Below are 18,873 nucleotides of genomic sequence, written 5' to 3' on the forward strand. Positions count from 1 at the left end.
AACTGTTGGGGAAATTACCAAGGGTTATTTACCCACAGGTTCTGTATCGTTCCCAATCACTAATTACCTCAGGACGGGCTCACCTGTGATTCGCACTCGGGACTTCGATTTATACACCTTGCAGACAGGTCAGCAGATGCACGACAAAATAAGTTGTTGATAAAGAACCTTTCGAGTCGCTAAATATCAGTAATTTATTATATTTTCCGGTTCACGATCAATGATCGATGTGTATATATATGTTGCTCGGCTTGGCTCCGCCCCTCCCCTGTGTCGCGCTTTTGACGTTGGCAGACGAGGCTGAGGGCGCGCGCGCGGTGCGGCTTGAGGAGAACTCTAGAATAAACAAGAGATATGCATTAAAAAAAAAAAATCGTTTAATTAACGATATCTGCCAAACCACGTGCCCTATCGCAAATTTCAAAAGGACATTTTAGTAGATTGACATGCTGAACAGATTTGTGAAGATTCCCCTCTATTGGATAAAAAATGAGGGAGGAGCTCGGTTTTAAAGGTTCATCTATCTATAATTCCAGTAATCTCTGTCTGTACGTTTGTCTGTGACCGCTGTTTCTCGACAACCACGGGTCCGATATACTTTTAACTTGCCAGGTATATTGCTGGGGACCCGAGGATGTGCCTTTTCAAGGTTTCATATTAATCGGACAATTACTTACCGAGCTATGTCCAAAAAACGATTCAACCAATCAGAGAGCAGCGAACGATCGCGTGTGCCGAACGTGGCGGGCACACTCTGCCTCGGATGGCACATTTGAGAGCGTATTCATTTATTTCACGTTTGCAAACTATGTTGGCGTTAAACTATGTTTTACAACTAATAATAACGAATTTGCGATTCATTCGCTTTCCTGCGCGTTTGTGCACGCGATGGCGATTTCTTTACCAAACTCCGGAAGCCGTTCGCTTTGGACCAAACCATTGCATGTAAATAGAGGGGGGGGATTGTCACCACTCGCTTTGGACCAAACCATTTCATGTAAATAGAGGGGGGGGATATAATTTTAGATATAGATATAGTACGGGCATGCCCTAGTGCTTAAAAACGTCATAACTCTGAAACCATGTGACGCATGACGTCATGCTCGCTGACTTTTTTGTTCGTCACGGGTATGTGATTCGGCCTGCAAAGTTTGGCCTCGATCTGTTCAGCCGTTGCAGAGAAAAAGGGGTTTTCGTTTTTTCACGAAAAACAATATGGCGGTCGAACCACGTGGCCTGTGACGTCATAATTACCATTAAAATATTCTCCAGACAGAGTCCCTCCTACGGTGAAAATTTGATCTCAATCGGTCCAATTATTGCAGAGAGAATGTTTTTTAAAGAAAATTAAAACTTAAAATGGCACCGAGTTAAGGATCATCAGAATTCCCAAAGTTCAAAGTGCCATAACTTTGTCAAAAATGATCGAAACGTCGTGAAGTTCGAACTTGATCTGTAACTTATCATGAGGAAACCATGTACCAAAGTAAGTCCGGAAAACTGTTCTTTGCGTGACGGACTGACGGACTGACGGACGGAGGGACGGCGTACAAACCTATAGTCCCCTCCGGTGTACACCGGTAGGGGACTAATAACGGACACAATTTATTAATAACAGAGCTGCATTCATAGTTTTATCTGGTACCTTTGCGATCTTGAGCTCATCCTTTTTTTTGGCACTCTGCAGTGACTCCAGGTGGTGGCGGGCACTGTCATAGTCGACCAGCTTCCGGCCACGCTTGGAGATTCGAGCCTGGTGGTGACAATAACATCTGGATGAACTACTGGCCTATGATACTGTAGTGTTCCTATAATTGCATTTTGTTTTTTTAGATAAGTAACAGCAGTGTGTGTGTGTGTGTGTGTGTGTGTGTGTGTGTGTGTGTGTGTGTGTGTGTGTGTGTGGATGTGTGGTGTGTGTGTGTGTGTGTGTGTGTGTGTGTGTGTGTGTGTGTGTGTGTGTGTGTGTGTGTGTGTGTGTGTGTGGATGTGTGTGTGTGGATGTGTGTGTGTGTGGATGTGTGTGTGTGTGGATGGGTGTGTGCATGTGTGTGTGTGTATGTTTGTGTGTGGATGCGTGTGTGTGGATGTGTGTGTGTGTGTGTGTGTGTGTGTTTGTGTGTGTGTGGATGTGTGTGTTTGTGGATGTGTGTGTGTGTGTGGATGTGTGTGTGTGGATGTGTGTGTGTGGATGTGTGTGTGTGGATGTGTGTGTGTGTGGATGTGTGTGTGTGTGGATGGGTGTGTGCATGTGTGTGTGTGTATGTTTGTGTGTGGATGCGTGTGTGTGGATGTGTGTGTGTGTGTGTGTGTGTGTGTTTGTGTGTGTGTGGATGTGTGTGTTTGTGGATGTGTGTGTGTGTGTGGATGTGTGTGTGTGGATGTGTGTGTGTGTGGATGTGTGTGTGTATATGTGTGTGTGTGTGTGTGTGTGTGTGTGTGTGTGGATGTGTGTGTGTGGATGTGTTGTGTGTGTGTGTGTGTGTGTGTGTGTGTGTGTGTGTGTGTGTGTGTGTGTGGATGTGTGTGTGTGTGTGTGTGTGTGGATTTGTGTGTGTGGATGTGTGTGTGTGGATGTGTGTGGATGTGTGTGTGTGTGGATGTGTGTGTGTGTGTGTATGTGTGGATGTGTGTGTGTGTGTGTGTGGATGTGTGTGTGAGCATGTGTGTGGATGTGTGTGTGTGTGTGTGTGTGTGTGTGTGGATGTGTGTGTGTGTGTGTATGTGTGTGTGAGGATGTGTGTGTGTGGATGTGTGTGTGTGTGTGTGTGTGGATGTGTCTGTGGATGTGTGTGTGTGGATGTGTATATGATACTGTAGTGTTCTGGCCTATGATACTGTAGTGTACGATATCTGCCAAACTTACATGTACGATATCTGCCAAACTTACAAACTTACATGTGTGTGTAAGTATTCAAGGAGATGAATTCAAAACGCTGATTCAACAACCTATCTGATCTACACATGCAGATGCCAGCCCTGGCACCTGGATCCTTACGTGCAAAGGTAGAGAAGGGCTTGTACGTACCTTGATTGTTGGTTGTTGTCTCCATATGTGGGTTGCAGAAGGTAGAACAGAGCCCTCCCAGGCCTCAAAGTATCCACCTTTGTGTGTGTGTGTGTGTGTGTGTGTGTGTGTGTGTGTGTGTGTGTGTGTGTGTGTGTGTGTGTGTGTAAGTATACACATATATATATGATGGGAATAGAGCCTGTGATTGATGCTGTGAAGAGGAACAGGTTGAGATGGTTTGGTCATGTGTTGAGGAAGGATGAAAGTAACTGGTTGAGAAGAGTGATGGAAATGAATGTAGAAGGAAGTAGAGGATGGGGAAGACCGAGAAAGGCTTGGCTAAAGATGGTGGAAGAAGAAATGCGGGCAAGGGGGTTAACAAGGGGAGATGCAGAAAATAGGGCAAAATGGAGAACATTGTCATGGGGACCGCAAGGCTAACCCCCGCTCTAGTAGGGAAAATGGCCTAAAATGCATGTTGTTGTTGTTGTATATACTAGTTATCCACTTGTGACGCCATAATGAATATTTATTGTTCCCCATGGGGAGTACTTGACAATAAGCCATCTTTAAATTTTTTCCATGGAGCGGTTTCGGAGATAAAGAGATGGTAATTTTTCCAGTTTTCCAGAGATGACGCCCATACCAGGTGACCTATGACGTCATAATTATCATTTAGAAATTATACAGGAGGAGGTGCTCCTCTGGTGAAATTTTTTGTCAATTGGACTAACGGTTGCAAAAAAAGCATACTCACGTTCTGTGCGGACAAACAGATAAACAAATGAACATATGTCACCCACAGGGTGAACCGTATCTTGCCAAGTGACCTTGACCTTTGACCTTGACCTTAATAATTTTGTGTGCTAAAGGGTATCTCTAAAAGACTCTGATATGCGAACTTACAAGAGTTTCCAAAGGGAACTGTGCTCTACAGAGTGACCTAAACAATGCGAACTAAAGCAATACAATATACATGAAAAGTGCAGTTTTTTCGTCATAACGCCGTCAAATGACGTCACATTGTCAAACTAGTTATATGTTTGGAAAGCACTCAACAAGGGCTTCAATTTGAGGTACTACTCGATATGGTAACTGAAACTTGAAAATTTTACCTTTTGGTCAAAATTGAATGACCTTCAAAATGACCTTGAAGGTCAAGGCCGATCGACACCAAAAACTAATCAACTGAGCGCCATACCACACCCTATATACCCACCAAGTTTGGAGATCATAAGATCAAAGTTACTCAAAAAATAAGGGTTTCGTTGACCTCCATGATTGACCCAATTGAATGACCTTCAAAATGACCTTGAAGGTCAAGGCCGATCGACACCAAAAACTAATCAGCTGAGCGCCATACCACACCCTATATACCCACCAAGTTTGGAGATCATAAGATCAAAGTTACTCAAAAAATAAGGGTTTCGTTGACCTCCATGATTGACCGCAAAGTGACCTTGACCTTTGACCTTGACCTTCAAACTTTTGTGTGCTGAAGGGTATCTCTATAGGACTCTGATATGCGAAGTTACAGGAGTTTCCAATAATAACTGTGGTAAATATGGTAACTGAAACTTGAAAATTTTACCTTTTGGTCAAAATTGAATGACCTTCAAAATGACCTTGAAGGTCAAGGCCGATCGACACCAAAAACTAATCAGCTGAGCGCCATACCACACCCTATATACCCACCAAGTTTGGAGATCATAAGATCAAAGTTACTCAAAAAATAAGGGTTTCGTTGACCTCCATGATTGACCCAATTGAATGACCTTCAAAATGACCTTGAAGGTCAAGGCCGATCGCCACCAAAAACTAATCAGCTGAGCGCCGGACCATATACTAGATTCCCATGAAGTTTGGAGACGATCCGATCAAAGTTACTCAAAAAATAAGGGTTTCGTTGACCTCCATGATTGACCGCAAAGTGACCTTGACCTTTGACCTTGACCTTCAAAATTTTGTGTGCTGAAGGGTATCTCTATAGGACTCTGATATGCGAAGTTACAGGAGTTTCCAATAATAACTGTGGTCTACAGAGTGATCTAAACGTGAAAAAAAAATGATTAACCACAAACAAACAAAAAAACAAACAAACAAACAAACAAACATACAAGCTGACTGATACATCTTGCAAAAACTTCGTTTTGGCAAGATAACAAACAAACGGACCCAAGTGAACACCCTCTCCTCTGGCGAGGGTAACTAGAACGGCACTCGGTAGAGAGCACACCTCTGCTAGGCTGAACAGTTTATGTTTTGTATGCCATTGATAGGACGGAATTGCCTCCAGACATGAACCAAAATCTAATCAGTTATTCCTTGTCACACACCCAACCTGTCCACCAATCTTGTCCGAATCCATCAATAACTTTTTGAGATATCATCCTATATATCGTTTTTGGCCATATCTCTGAATGGTGAAGAATCACTCAAATAATAATAGTATCCGGATCTTCACCAAAATCTAATAATTTTTACCTTGTCCTGTCTCCCAAATCCGTCCATAACTTGTCCTGTCCACCAAATCCGCCCGTAAACCTCTACCTCTACCTGTCTACCTCTACCTGTAAACCTCTACCTCTACCTGTAAACCTCTACCTCTACCTGTAAACCTCTACCTCTACCGTAATCCGTAAACCTCTACCTGTCCACAAAATCCGTCCATAACTTGAGACATCTTGCCCCCACAGACAGGCAGACAAACAGGGGTGAAAATATAACCAAGCAGTTAGCCAAACCCTAACCCTAACCTAAACCCAACCCTAACCTTAACCTTAACCCTAATCTAACCCTAACCTAAACCCAACCCTAACCTAAACCCAACCCTAACCTTAACCTTAACCCTAATCTAACCCTAACCTAAACCCAACCCTAACCTTAACCCTAACCTAACCCTAACCCTAACCTAAACCCAACCCTAACCTAACGCTAACCCTAACCATAACCCTAACCCTAAACAACCTTTTAGCAAACAGTCAAACTGCTATCACAACAATGTTTCAGAGGTGTCATCAAAATCACTAACCGTTCATTTATCTGGCAATTTTATATCGATCCACATTTGCTTCATCACCAAATCGTTTAAATGATTCAAGGAGATGAATTCAAAACGCTGATTCAACAACCTATCTGATCTACACATGCAGATGCCAGCCCTGGCACCTGGATCCTTACGTGCAAAGGTAGAGAAGGGCTTGTACGTACCTTGATATCAGGAAATTGTCCCAAGTAAGTATCCAGTGTCAGCAGGGCTTGGTCAACAAGCTTCTGGTGGAAGTCTGTCCATAGTTCGTCATTATGCTGGAAGGATGTGGAGGAGAACATTTACATCATTACATCTTCATCCGTATTAGGGTTATGGTATGCATGCGTTATACCTAAAGATGCTGGAACTGCCCCCAAAGGGACACTCACTGTTCCTTAAACTCAAAACTTTTATTCAAAACGAATTGCTACAATGATGGCCTATGGACCCTGGACCAGCATCCTGGATATTCAAGGTTCCATCCCAATTATAGGCCGCAGTATAGAGGGTTTGGATTCAAATGTTATGGAAGCCCAGATAGTCTGAGGGGCAACACCATATCACTTTAGGGTTGTCTTAAACCACTCATCTTGCTCACTAATGACCTTTAGGGAGGGGGTAATTTGTCTGCCTATCACCAGGATCATGTGATACCTGGCCACATACTGTATTTGACGCACAATGGCGTCAAAGCCACCTGGGATGCTGCCAAAATCCTCTTAAGCAAATAACTTCAAAAATATGGAACAACGGCGTGTTAATTCCTCTACATATCCGAGTCGAAACAAAGTGGTGTGAGGACCTTGGATAATAATAGCGCTGAACTTAAACTGAGTAAATATTTGTTTGTAAATATTTGTAAATATAAATTGTAAATATAAGTTGTAAATATAAGTAAATTGTTGTATATTAGTTGTAAATATAAGTAAATTAGTTGAATTGATGAACAATTAGTTAAATTAATTAATTTAATTAATTAATTAAATTGTTAAATTTCATTCGTTAAATTAGTTAAATTAATTAGTTAAATTAGTTATTAATTAATTAGTTATTAATTAATATTAATATTAATATTAAATTAGTTAAATTAATGAGTTCAATTAGTTAAATTAATTAGTTAAATTACGTATTAATTAACTAGTTATTAATTAATTAATTAATATTGATATTAAATTAATTATTAATTAACATTAATATTAATTAATTAGTTCAATTACTTAAATTAGTTAAATGAATTAGTTAAATTAATAAATTAAATTCGTTCAATTAGTTAAATTAATTAATTAAATTGTTGTAAATTAGTTGTAAATATAAGTAAATATTTGTAAATATAAATTTGCTTGGATAATAATAATAGCTTCAAAAATATGGAATAACGGTGTGTTAATTCCTCTGCATATCCGAGTCGAAACAAAGTGGTGTTAGAACCTTGGATAATAATAGCGCTGAACAAAAATGGCAAATTTTACTCCGATGCCTCGTCTCCACCAGCACGTTGGTACAATGCCGACACACCTCCGACTTACCGACTGGATACCGGAAGCGAGGCCGAGCCATGAGACATCCACACCTGTCCGACTGACTTTGAACTTCACACAAATGTCAACAACCCTAAACTTAACCCTAACCCTAACCCAAACCCTAACAACAACCCTAAACTTAACCCTAACCCTAACCCTAACAACAACCCTAACCCTAACCCTAACAACAACAACCCGAACAACAACCCAAACAACAACCTTAAACCTAACCCTAACCCTAACCCTAACAACAACCCTAACCCTAACCCTAACAACAACCCTAAACCTAACACGACTAAGTTGATTCGATAAGGTCATTGTGCGGACACTTCCGTGCAGCACGAAGGAATCGCAGGTGCCGTTTTATGAAGGTTAGGCATAATTTTACCTCCAAAATGTCAGAAAGAGATTGCGGCCACGATAATAACCCATAGGTCGCCATAACGTTGGCACCGGGCAATGGGAGCACAAAACCTGGGAGGCAGCGTTGCCCCTCGTTGGTGTGTGAACTCACTTGTGAGATTACTTGGACCTGATCCTTGCCGTACCATTCTGGCTCGTAGATCTCCTGCAGGGACTCGCTCAGCCTCCTGGAGGATTCGTGCATTGCTGAGGAAGAGAGACCATGGTGCAGGAGCCTTGAAGATTAACATGGCAGAAAATGCATTCCCATCAAAACAAGCAGAGAATGAGAAAGCTCAGCATTTCGAAAATCGAAATCGTTACTCGTTTAAAAATCCAACACATATTTAGATTTATCTGCGACTACACGCCTCGTACACAATCTGGCCGGTCCGCAAGGATGACAGAGCGTTGGCATCTCATTGTCAAGGCTTATAAATACCAATTTAATCTACCTTCTTTTGCCAACAAGAGCTAAGCTACTGGGAGCAATGCCGGAACTTTTATCGAGATGCATGAAGGACACAGATGCAGAGGTCATTTGGAGCAGCAAGACAATTTTGGATCATAACTTCATCCATTTTGCTGCCAGGATAGCCTAGAGGTAGATGTGCACTCGCCTCTGACGTGTCCAGCCTGGATTTGAATCTCGACCTAGCCATAAACATTCACCTCGGTGTTCCGCAGATAGGGCGATGCATCCATGCGTGCGCCATCCCACAGATGGACGGTAAATTGGTCGTCCCATCTGCCAGAATTAGTTGGTGGACGTTAAAGACCCCACCGTGTCCTTAGAGAAGAGTGGGTGAGCTATCGCTGAAACCTTGAACAAATTACAAATTCCTGCTATAACTGCCAGTGGGAACTCCATCAGTGGCATCCATCAGCGGCACAGCTCCAGCAAATGAGGTTACCCGTAACCACGTGTCGCATACGAAAGAAGAAGATGAAGACCTCATTATTACCCTGCGCTCCCGAAGCGAAAAGCGGGGTTAAGCATTCAGTTTCGTACGTGTGCCATGTGCCGTGTCTGCATTTTACAAATTCATTTTTTCTTCAACCGTTGGTCCGATTGACACTAAAGTTTACCATAGGAGGGCCTCCTCCTGTAGAATATTTTTATTCATAATTATGACGTCACACCATCTTGGAAAAACGTTACACCTCCATACCTCCCAAACCGCTCAATGGAAAAAATTGAAACATGGCTCATTGTCAAGTACTCACCATAGTCAGGTTCACTATGTCAATAAATTATATTTCGTTCAAAATCATGGTAGATTAGCAAACCTATACATTTTTGGAAAGGTTATAGCATAAGGAAACTAAAAATCAATGTTTACATTTGGAGAGATACCTGTATGGCGGCCATTTTGGATTTTCAAAATGGCCACTGTAAAATACATATTTTGTTCTATTTCTGCCTCTAATTACCCTAAAAACTTTTTTAAATATACTAAACCTATATTTTCAGGGACAAGGAATCCAATGAAAGTATCAAATTAGTGCTATGGGGAATGGTAAGGCACGAATCAAAGGTTTTGAATTGCAAAATACTGTCTTTATATTCGCGATAAGTTGCATAATCAAATACATGTTATCATTTTGTACAGGCAGTTAATAACATCAAAATGTGTCACAATAATTCATATCACCAAACATACACAGGCAGTCAGCAAAATCATATATACACATGCAGTCGGTATAACTTCACATCTACACAGGCAGTCAATGACAAAATATACACAGGCAGTCAATGGCATCAAACATACACGATTACAGAATATGCCATTTAGAGTTTGTCATCACTGTCCTGTGTGTCGTATCCGACAATATAGTCCGCATCGTTTTCACAGTCCGTTCCACACAAGCAAAGGTCGGTCAAATTGATTGGCAAATCGAATTGGTCGAATGGTCGATCGAATCGAATTCGATGAATCGAATCGAATCGAATCGAATCGATCGAATTGGTCGAATGGTCGATCGAAGCGATTGGTCGAATGGTCGAATTGGTCGAATGGAATTGGTCAATTGGTCGAATTGGTCGAATCGAATTGGTCGGAATTGGCAAATGTAAACATTGATTTTCAGATTTTCCATGTAATAACGTTTCCAAAAATGTATAGGTTTGCTAATCTACCATGATTTTGAACGAAAAAACATAGTGAACCTGACTACCATGGGGAATAACATATGTTGATGGTGATGTCATCGGTGCCTTAATTATGACGTCATAATTCGACAAGTACAACGCTTGATCTGATCAGTATGAATAAAACAAAAATTCCTCTACAATTGTTAGTCCGATGGACATGAAATTTTCACCATAGGAGCGCCTCCTCCTGTGGAATATTTTAATGATAATCATGACGTCATAGGTCATGTGGTACAGCCGCCATCTTGGAAAAACCGAAAAATGTTGCACCTCTATATCTCCAAAACCGCTGCATGGAAAAATTTAAACATGGCTCATTGTAAAGAACTCCATATGGGGAATAGGTGTTGTTAACGATGACGTCATTGGTGCCATAATTATGACGTCATAATTCGACAGGGACAACGCTTCGTCTGATCCGTTTGAAATGTATTGAGCATGATCTATGCAACAATTATATTAGACTATTAGAGAATATAAATTTATGATGTCATCGCTCACGTGATCTGGCAGCCATATTGGATCAAAGAAAAAAGAAATGTTCAAAAACAGAAGAGTTGCCTCGCAACAAGTTGACTGCGCAGGGTAAGTATTCTATGAATACCATCTAGTTCATTGAAGTCACAAATCCCGTTACATTTTTGAAGTCATTACACATTTGCATTTACTTACAATATACTAAACACACTAAGCGGGATATATTGGCCATAATATGCAGTCATAAGTTGTACATTCGCAGAAAAAAAAGTAATTATGTTTGTAGTTTCACAAGTGAATGCAAATGGGATTTTAGCTCTTACACGAGCCTCGATCTTGTATCCCAAAAAAAAAAATGGGGTGTTTGAACGAAGGGTGCGGCTTTGTTCCTTAGCCACCATAAGCAGTACCTTTCACAGCCAAGAGGTAGCCCTTTAACTCCTTCTGCAAATGGGTTCCTTCATTCTGTGGATAAAACAGACAAAGCAAGTTCTGGAAGATCATAAATGGTGAAGTCAGGATTGATGCTAATTGTCCGTTTTATCACAGGGAGAGTCATCGTAGAGATCATGCAAAGAAAATGTCGCGGGTAAGACGGAGAGCGAAACAAAATGGCTTCTCTAACAAATATTTCCAACTATCTTACCCAAAAAAGTTGCACCAGCCTTCAGGATTGCAGTGCAAATGCATTTAGGAAAGCATTTGGAAATAAGTATACGGAACTAGTATGAGACGGACTTCAGCTCCCCCTTGATACATTAAAATGTCATAAAGAGTTGGAGATATATAGGCATTGGCCTTCTCATGCCAAACAAGGCTGTAAATGAGAAGCAGATGAGGCAGCAGTTACAGTATAAGCTTCTAGAGAGGAAGAAATCAACAGGACGTTTATTGAGATAGTCAAGGAGAAGCTGACGTTTCGGGCGTTAACCCTTCGTCGGAGCAGCTTCTCTATGTGTCCGCCTCCGCAGATTGCCACGAGCCTCCTACAGAGCCTTGGCCTTGTGATAACACTCACTTGGGCAAAAGGAAGCTTAAATGATGACTTCACCTGGACTACATTCTGGGGAGGACATTATACTATATGCTGTCAATAACTCTCTCAGATGGGTGTGAGTTATCCGAGGAGAGGAGGAAGGGGGTGAGGAGTTTAAATTCTGAGGAGAGGAGGAAGGGGGGGTGAGGAGTTCAAATTCTGAGGGGAGGAGGAAGGGGGTGAGGAGTTCAAATTCTGAGGAGAGGAGGAAGGGGGTGAGGAGTTCAAATTCTGAGGAGAGGAGGAAGGGGGTGAGGAGTTCAAATTCTGAGGAGAGGAGGAAGGGGGTGAGGAGTTCAAATTCCGAGGAGAGGAGGAAGGGGGTGAGGACTTCAAATTCTGAGGAGAGGAGGAAGGGGTGAGGAGTTCAAATTCTGAGGAGAGGAGGAAGGGGGTGAGGAGTTCAAATTCCGAGGAGAGGAGGAAGGGGGTGAGGTGTTCAAATTCCGAGGAGAGGAGGAAGGGGGTGAGGAGTTCTAATTCCGAGGAGAGGAGGAAGGGGTTGAGGAGTTCAAATTCCGAGGAGAGGAGGAAGGGGGTGAGGACTTCAAATTCTGAGGAGAGGAGGAAGGGGGTGAGGAGTTCAAATTCTGAGGAGAGGAGGAAGGGGGGTGAGGAGTTCAAATTCTGAGGAGAGGAGGAAGGGGGGGTGAGGAGTTCAAATTCTGAGGGGAGGAGGAAGGGGGTGAGTAGTTCAAATTCCGAGGAGAGGAGGAAGGGGGTGAGGACTTCAAATTCTGAGGAGAGGAGGAAGGGGGTGAGGAGTTCAAATTCCGAGGAGGGGAGGAAGAGGGTGAGGAGTTTAAATTCTGAGAAGAGGAGGAAGGGGGTGAGGAGTTCAAATTCCGAGGAGAGGAGGAAGGGGGTGAGTAGTTAAAATTCCGAGGAGAGGAGGAAGGGGGTGAGGAGTTCAAATTCTGAGGAGAGGAGGAAGGGGGTGAGGCGTTCAAATTCCGAGGAGGGGAGGAAGGGGGTGAGGCGTTCAAATTCTGAGGAGAGGAGGAAGGGGTGAGGAGTTCAAATTCCGAGGAGAGGAGGAAGGGGGTGAGTAGTTCAAATTCCGAGGAGAGGAGGAAGGGGGGTGAGGAGTTCAAATTCTGAGGAGAGGAGGAAGGGGGTGAGGAGTTCAAATTCCGAGGAGAGGAGGAAGGGGGTGAGGTGTTCAAATTCCGAGGAGAGGAGTAAGGGGGTGAGGAGTTTAAATTCCGAGGAGAGGAGTAAGGTAGTGAGGAGTTCAAATTCCGAGGAGAGGAGTAAGGGGGTGAGGAGTTCAAATTCCGAGGAGAGGAGTAAGGGGGTGAGGAGTTCAAATTCCGAGGAGAGGAGTAAGGGGGTGAGGAGTTCAAATTCCGAGGAGAGGAGTAAGGGGGTGAGGAGTTTAAATTCCGAGGAGAGGAGTAAGGTAGTGAGGAGTTCAAATTCCGAGGAGAGGAGTAAGGGGTGAGGAGTTCAAATTCCGAGTAGAGGAGTAAGGGGGTGAGGAGTTCAAATTCCGAGGAGAGGAGTAAGGGGGTGAGGAGTTTAAATTCCGAGGAGAGGAGTAAGGGGGTGAGGAGTTTAAATTCCGAGGAGAGGAGTAAGGGGGTGAGGAGTTCAAATTCCGAGGAGAGGAGTAAGGGGGTGAGGAGTTCAAATTCCGAGGAGAGGAGTAAGGGGGTGAGGAGTTTAAATTCCGAGGAGAGGAGTAAGGGGGTGAGGAGTTCAAATTCCGAGGAGAGGAGTAAGGGGGTGAGGAGTTCAAATTCCGAGGAGAGGAGTAAGGGGGTGAGGAGTTAAAATTCCGAGGAGAGGAGTAAGGGGGTGAGGAATTCAAATTCCGAGGAGAGGAGTAAGGGGGTGAGGAGTTCAAATTCCGAGGAGAGGAGTAAGGGGGTGAGGAGTTCAAATTCCGAGGAGAGGAGTAAGGGGGTGAGGAGTTCAAATTCCGAGGAGAGGAGTAAGGGGGTGAGGAGTTCAAATTCCGAGGAGAGGAGTAAGGGGGTGAGGAGTTCAAATTCCGAGGAGAGGAGTAAGGGGGTGAGGAGTTTAAATTCCGAGGAGAGGAGTAAGGGGTGAGGAGTTCAAATTCCGAGGAGAGGAGTAAGGGGGTGAGGAGTTCAAATTCCGAGGAGAGGAGTAAGGGGTGAGGAGTTCAAATTCCGAGGAGAGGAGTAAGGGGTGAGGAGTTCAAATTCCGAGGAGAGGAGTAAGGGGGTGAGGAGTTCAAATTCCGAGGAGAGGAGTAAGGGGTGAGGAGTTCAAATTCCGAGGAGAGGAGTAAGGGGTGAGGAGTTCAAATTCCGAGGAGAGGAGTAAGGGGGTGAGGAGTTCAAATTCCGAGGAGAGGAGTAAGGGGGTGAGGAGTTCAAATTCCGAGGAGAGGAGTAAGGGGGTGAGGAGTTCAAATTCCGAGGAGAGGAGTAAGGGGTGAGGAGTTCAAATTCCGAGGAGAGGAGTAAGGGGGTGAGGAGTTTAAATTCGCGAGGTCGAGAATGTTTATTCCTGGTACGTCAAACACCCTGCAACCCACGCCTACGGAAAACAGACTTTTTGGATCGTCAGCCACATTTTCCATCCAATCATCATGTAAGTAACTTTGTTTAAACAAGTTCCCAATGGGTAGTCGCTCCTATGTCGAAAGGTTTGTGTCAATCACTCAAATGGTTGTGGAGAAAATGGATTTAAAAGCGAATAAATGTGAAAAGGTGAGGGCGTCGGCCCAAGTTCTTCAACATGATCAAGGATTGTTGTGGACGCCATTTACTACTAATAATAATGTATGGCATATGACACATGTATGTAGGTATGTATGTCTCTACGTGTGTGTGTATATGTGTATATTTGTATGTATATGCAGTATGTGTATGTATGTGTATGTATGTGTATGTATGTATGTATGTATGTATGTATGTATGTATGTATGTATGTATGTATGTATGTATGTATGTATATGCAGTATGTGTATGTATGTATGTATGTATGTATATGCAGTATGTGTATGTATGTATGTATGTATGTATATGCAGTATGTGTATGTATGTATGTATGTATATGCAGTATGTGTGTGTATGTATGTATGTATGTATGTATGTATGTATGTATGTATGTATGCGTGTGTGTACGTGTGTGTGTATGTATGTGTGTGTATGTTTGTACGTGTATGTTTGTACGTGTATGTATGTGTGGGTGTGTATGTGTGTGTGTTTATGTGTGTATGAATGCGTGTATGTGTGGATGTGTATGTTTGTACATGTATATATGTGTGTGTGTTTATGTGTGTATGTATGTGTGTATGTATGTGGGTGTATGTTTGTACATGTATGTATGTGTGGGTGTGTATGTGTGTGTGTTTATGTGTGTATGTATGTGTCATGTATGTGTGTCTACTGTATGTCCATCTGAAAATCATGAAGAAAAAAAAACAGGGCTGGTCCGATCTCCACCAAATTTCGCATATGTATTGCTCGTACCCAGGGTCAGGTCATGGGCGCAACTGCACCTCCCCCACCCCCATACCTCCCCTCCCAGTGGAGGGGAGGTGACTACTGACTTGCCATAATAAAGTGAAGTGTAATGGAAATTGTCACTGAGTTTTTTCACTGTCATCTCTGACTTTGTGAGGTGGAGCTTTGGAGAATTGCACAGACCATCTGTCAATCACTTAGAGCCACAGTTTGTCACATAAAGATGTTTTAACAAGTAACACCTCCTCCCCCCAACGCTCTGTTTTATTGTTACAATCTCTCCTGTCCACAGTTTATCAACATCATGCTCATATAAATCCTCCCGTAATCCCTATGTTTTCAATTATTAAAGATATGTTGGATATCTAGGGGTCTATCCTTACACAAGTCATCTCATCTTACTATAATTCACCAAATGTCTGTCTGACTGTCTGTCTGTCTGTCTGTCTGTCTGTCTGTCCGTCTGTTCCCAGGTACCGCAAATACGGCTGAACCAATCGCAACGAAATTTTGAGTGGGTAATCCTGGGACGCCCTGGAGTAAAATAGGCTCTATTGTTTTTCCTTTTTTCTTCTTCCAATTTTCCAATTTTTCCAATTTCCAATTTCTCCAATTTTCCCCCAATTTTCCAATTTTTCCAATTTTTCAAATTTTCCAGTTTTTCCAAACACGATGGAATAATATTTACCGATATGAACAGTGATGTGGCTTTTATTGAAAATTCTACAAATACTGTTTTGATATTGATGATTTGCATGTGATATGATTTAACGGATGTTTATATAAATCGTTTAAAAGAAAAAAAGCCTTCAATTTCTGATATTTTGCCTTTTCATTTGGGCCTCACAATTGAAGCCCCACCCGTAGGTCGGGTCCCGTTGCTAGTTTATGAAATGAGCTTAATTTATTAACGAAGCTTAATTTTCAAATAATAATGTAAAATAAAATTGAAGATAATAATGACAAACAATAATATTCTCAGTTTAAAAACAGTTGACTTTTTTTCAATTTGAAATGCAGTTTGCAGATGCAGGGAAATAAATAAATGAACATATGTCACCCACAGGGTGAACCGTATCTTGCCAAAATGTGAAAATTCCGTTTTTTCGTCATGACGTCATCAAATGACGTCATAGCGTCAAACTGTTTACAGATCTGGGAAGCACTCATCAAGGGCATTCATATGAGGTATTACTCGATATGGTACCTACGATTTCAAAATTTGACCTTGGGGTCAATAATTTTCGACCTCCAGCGCTAACCATGAAGGTCAAGGCCGATCGCCACCAAAAACTAATCAGCTGAGCGCCGGACCATATACTAGATTCCCATGAAGTTTGGAGACGATCCGATCAAAGTTACTCAAAAAATAAGGGTTTCGTTGACCTCCATGATTGACCGCAAAGTGACCTTGACCTTCAAAATTTTGTGTGCTGAAGGGTATCTCTATAGGACTCTGATATGCGAAGTTACAGGAGTTTCCAATAATAACTGTGGTCTACAGAGTGATCTAAACGTGCATGTTAATGCATGATCTAATTAAAAATGATTAACCACAAACAAACATACAAGCTGACTAATACATCTTGCAAAAACTTCGTTTTGGCAAGATAATAAACATATGTCACCCACAGGGTGAACCGTATCTTGCCCCTGCATCTGTCTATTTTACCTTTTGGTCAAAATTGAATGACCTTCAAAATGACCTTGAAGGTCAAGGCCGATCGACACCAAAAACTAATCAGCTGAGCGCCATACCACACCCTATATACCCACCAAGTTTGGAGATCATAAGATCAAAGTTACTCAAAAAATAAGGGTTTTGTTGACCTCCATGATTGACCGCAAAGTGACCTTGACCTTTGACCTTGACCTTAATAATTTCGTATGGTGAATAGTATGTCTTCATGACCAACGCACATGAAATATTGAAAGATTTTGATGAGAACTGAGGAAATAATTTTTTCATGAAAATTCCGTTTTTTCGTCATGACGTCATCAAATGACGTCATAGCGTCAAACTGTTTACAGATCTGGGAAGCACTCATCAAGGGCATTCATATGAGGTATTACTCGATATGGTACCTACGATTTCAAAATTTGACCTTGGGGTCAATAATTTTCGACCTCCAGCGCTAACCATGAAGGTCAAGGCCGATCGCCACCAAAAACTAATCAGCTGAGCGCCGGACCATATACTAGATTCCCATGAAGTTTGGAGACGATCCGATCAAAGTTACTCAAAAAATAAGGGTTTCGTTGACCTCCATGATTGACCGCAAAGTGACCTTGACCTTTGACCTTGACCTTCAACATTTTGTGTGCTGAAGGGTATCTCTATAGGACTCTGATATGCGAAGTTACAGGAGTTTCCAATAATAACTGTGGTCTACAGAGTGATCTAAACGTGCATGTTAATGCATGATCTAATTAAAAATGATTAACCACAAACAAACATACAAGCTGACTAATACATCTTGCAAAAACTTCGTTTTGGCAAGATAATAAACAAAGCACCAAACAACAACCAAAAATGAAGAAACAAACATACAATTAATTAATAACAGCATGAAATAAGTTGAAACGGTTCTGGCAATGATTCATTACTTGACATTGTTGCACTTAGTGCTCAAGATGTTGTGTCCCATCTTTGTACTCAACATTGCATGACTGCGATTCAATCCCATCAAACGTTGGCAAGTTTAACAGGAATTGAGTTTGGCAGTGATTGTGCACGAATTCATCATCCTGAGAACATCTTTGAACATTAAGTGGATGTAGCGAATGCGTCGACAGATGCACAGAGAGGTGAGAAGTGGAATGATGAGACAGCACCAGCACACAGCGAGTTGTCTGTATAATGTGTAAAATGTTGGTTCAATGGTTACCTTGTTGTTACTTTCGTGGAACACAATATACACTGACAGTGCATTTGTGATTACAAGGTGAGAGCATTTTAAAAATGACAAGTGAAGAGAAATATTTAGGACTGCAGAGTGCAGAGACTGAGACGATAGATGAAAAAGGTGGGTGGTACACTGCTACATATCAAATAAACACTTCCCCCCTACCTCTCTCCCCTCTCCTCACCATTTTTGCAAGCATTCCCACTCCCTAAATAAAACCGCCCATATTATTACATCATTATACATACAGTATAATGATGTAATATTACAGTACATACATAATAATATAACATACAGTATAATGCTAAAACCTATTACAGACATTGACCTTTGACCTCATGACCCCAATATCTAATCAGTTAATCTTTACATATTAATACATATATGTAGCAACTTTGGTCAGAATCCCATCACTGGTTCACAAGTTATCGTGGTAAAAGGTATTTCACCGAACATGACCTCGACCTCTGACCTTTGAACTTTAACCTCGTGACACCAAAATCTAATCAATTCATCTTTACCTCAGTATACATACCTGCACCAAGTTTGACTTAGATCCCTTCAGCCGTTCTTAAGTTATTGCGGTAACGAAAACCTATCACGGACGGACGGATGCACAGACGGAAGGACACACAGATGGAAGGACGCACGGACAGACAGACAGCTGGACGGACAATCTAAAAACATAATGCCTCTGGCAACTTCGTCGGCGGAGGCATAAAAATACAGTGGCCTGCAAAAGTATTCATCCCCTCCAAAGTTCACATTTTGATGCCCCTGACATTATTTCCTGATGCTTTCAAATCAAACTTAACATATAAAGTTTTCACAAACTACTCCAAAGTGATAAATGCAACAAGTAAACGAAAAAACATGTTTTGGGGCTACACACT

General features: G+C 42.0%; 1 protein-coding gene across 2 annotated transcripts in view; it reads right to left on the reverse strand.

The window, feature by feature from the left end:
* Positions 1-18,873, reverse strand: part of LOC137434386 (myc box-dependent-interacting protein 1) — a 123,957-nt gene that overhangs the window by 63,650 nt on the left and 41,434 nt on the right. For both annotated transcript variants that reach the window (XM_068127333.2, XM_068127332.2), the window contains exons 3-6: positions 11,006-11,060; positions 8,076-8,170; positions 6,221-6,316; positions 1,646-1,753 (exon numbers count right to left, since the gene is read on the reverse strand). In XM_068127333.2, the coding sequence (XP_067983434.1) occupies positions 1,646-1,753; positions 6,221-6,316; positions 8,076-8,170; positions 11,006-11,060 (354 nt within the window). The remainder of the gene's footprint in view (positions 1-1,645; positions 1,754-6,220; positions 6,317-8,075; positions 8,171-11,005; positions 11,061-18,873) is intronic.

Source organism: Myxine glutinosa, chromosome 10, assembly GCF_964187855.1.
Source record: "Myxine glutinosa chromosome 10, kmMyxGlut1.1, whole genome shotgun sequence".
Lineage (NCBI taxonomy): Eukaryota > Metazoa > Chordata > Myxini > Myxiniformes > Myxinidae > Myxine > Myxine glutinosa.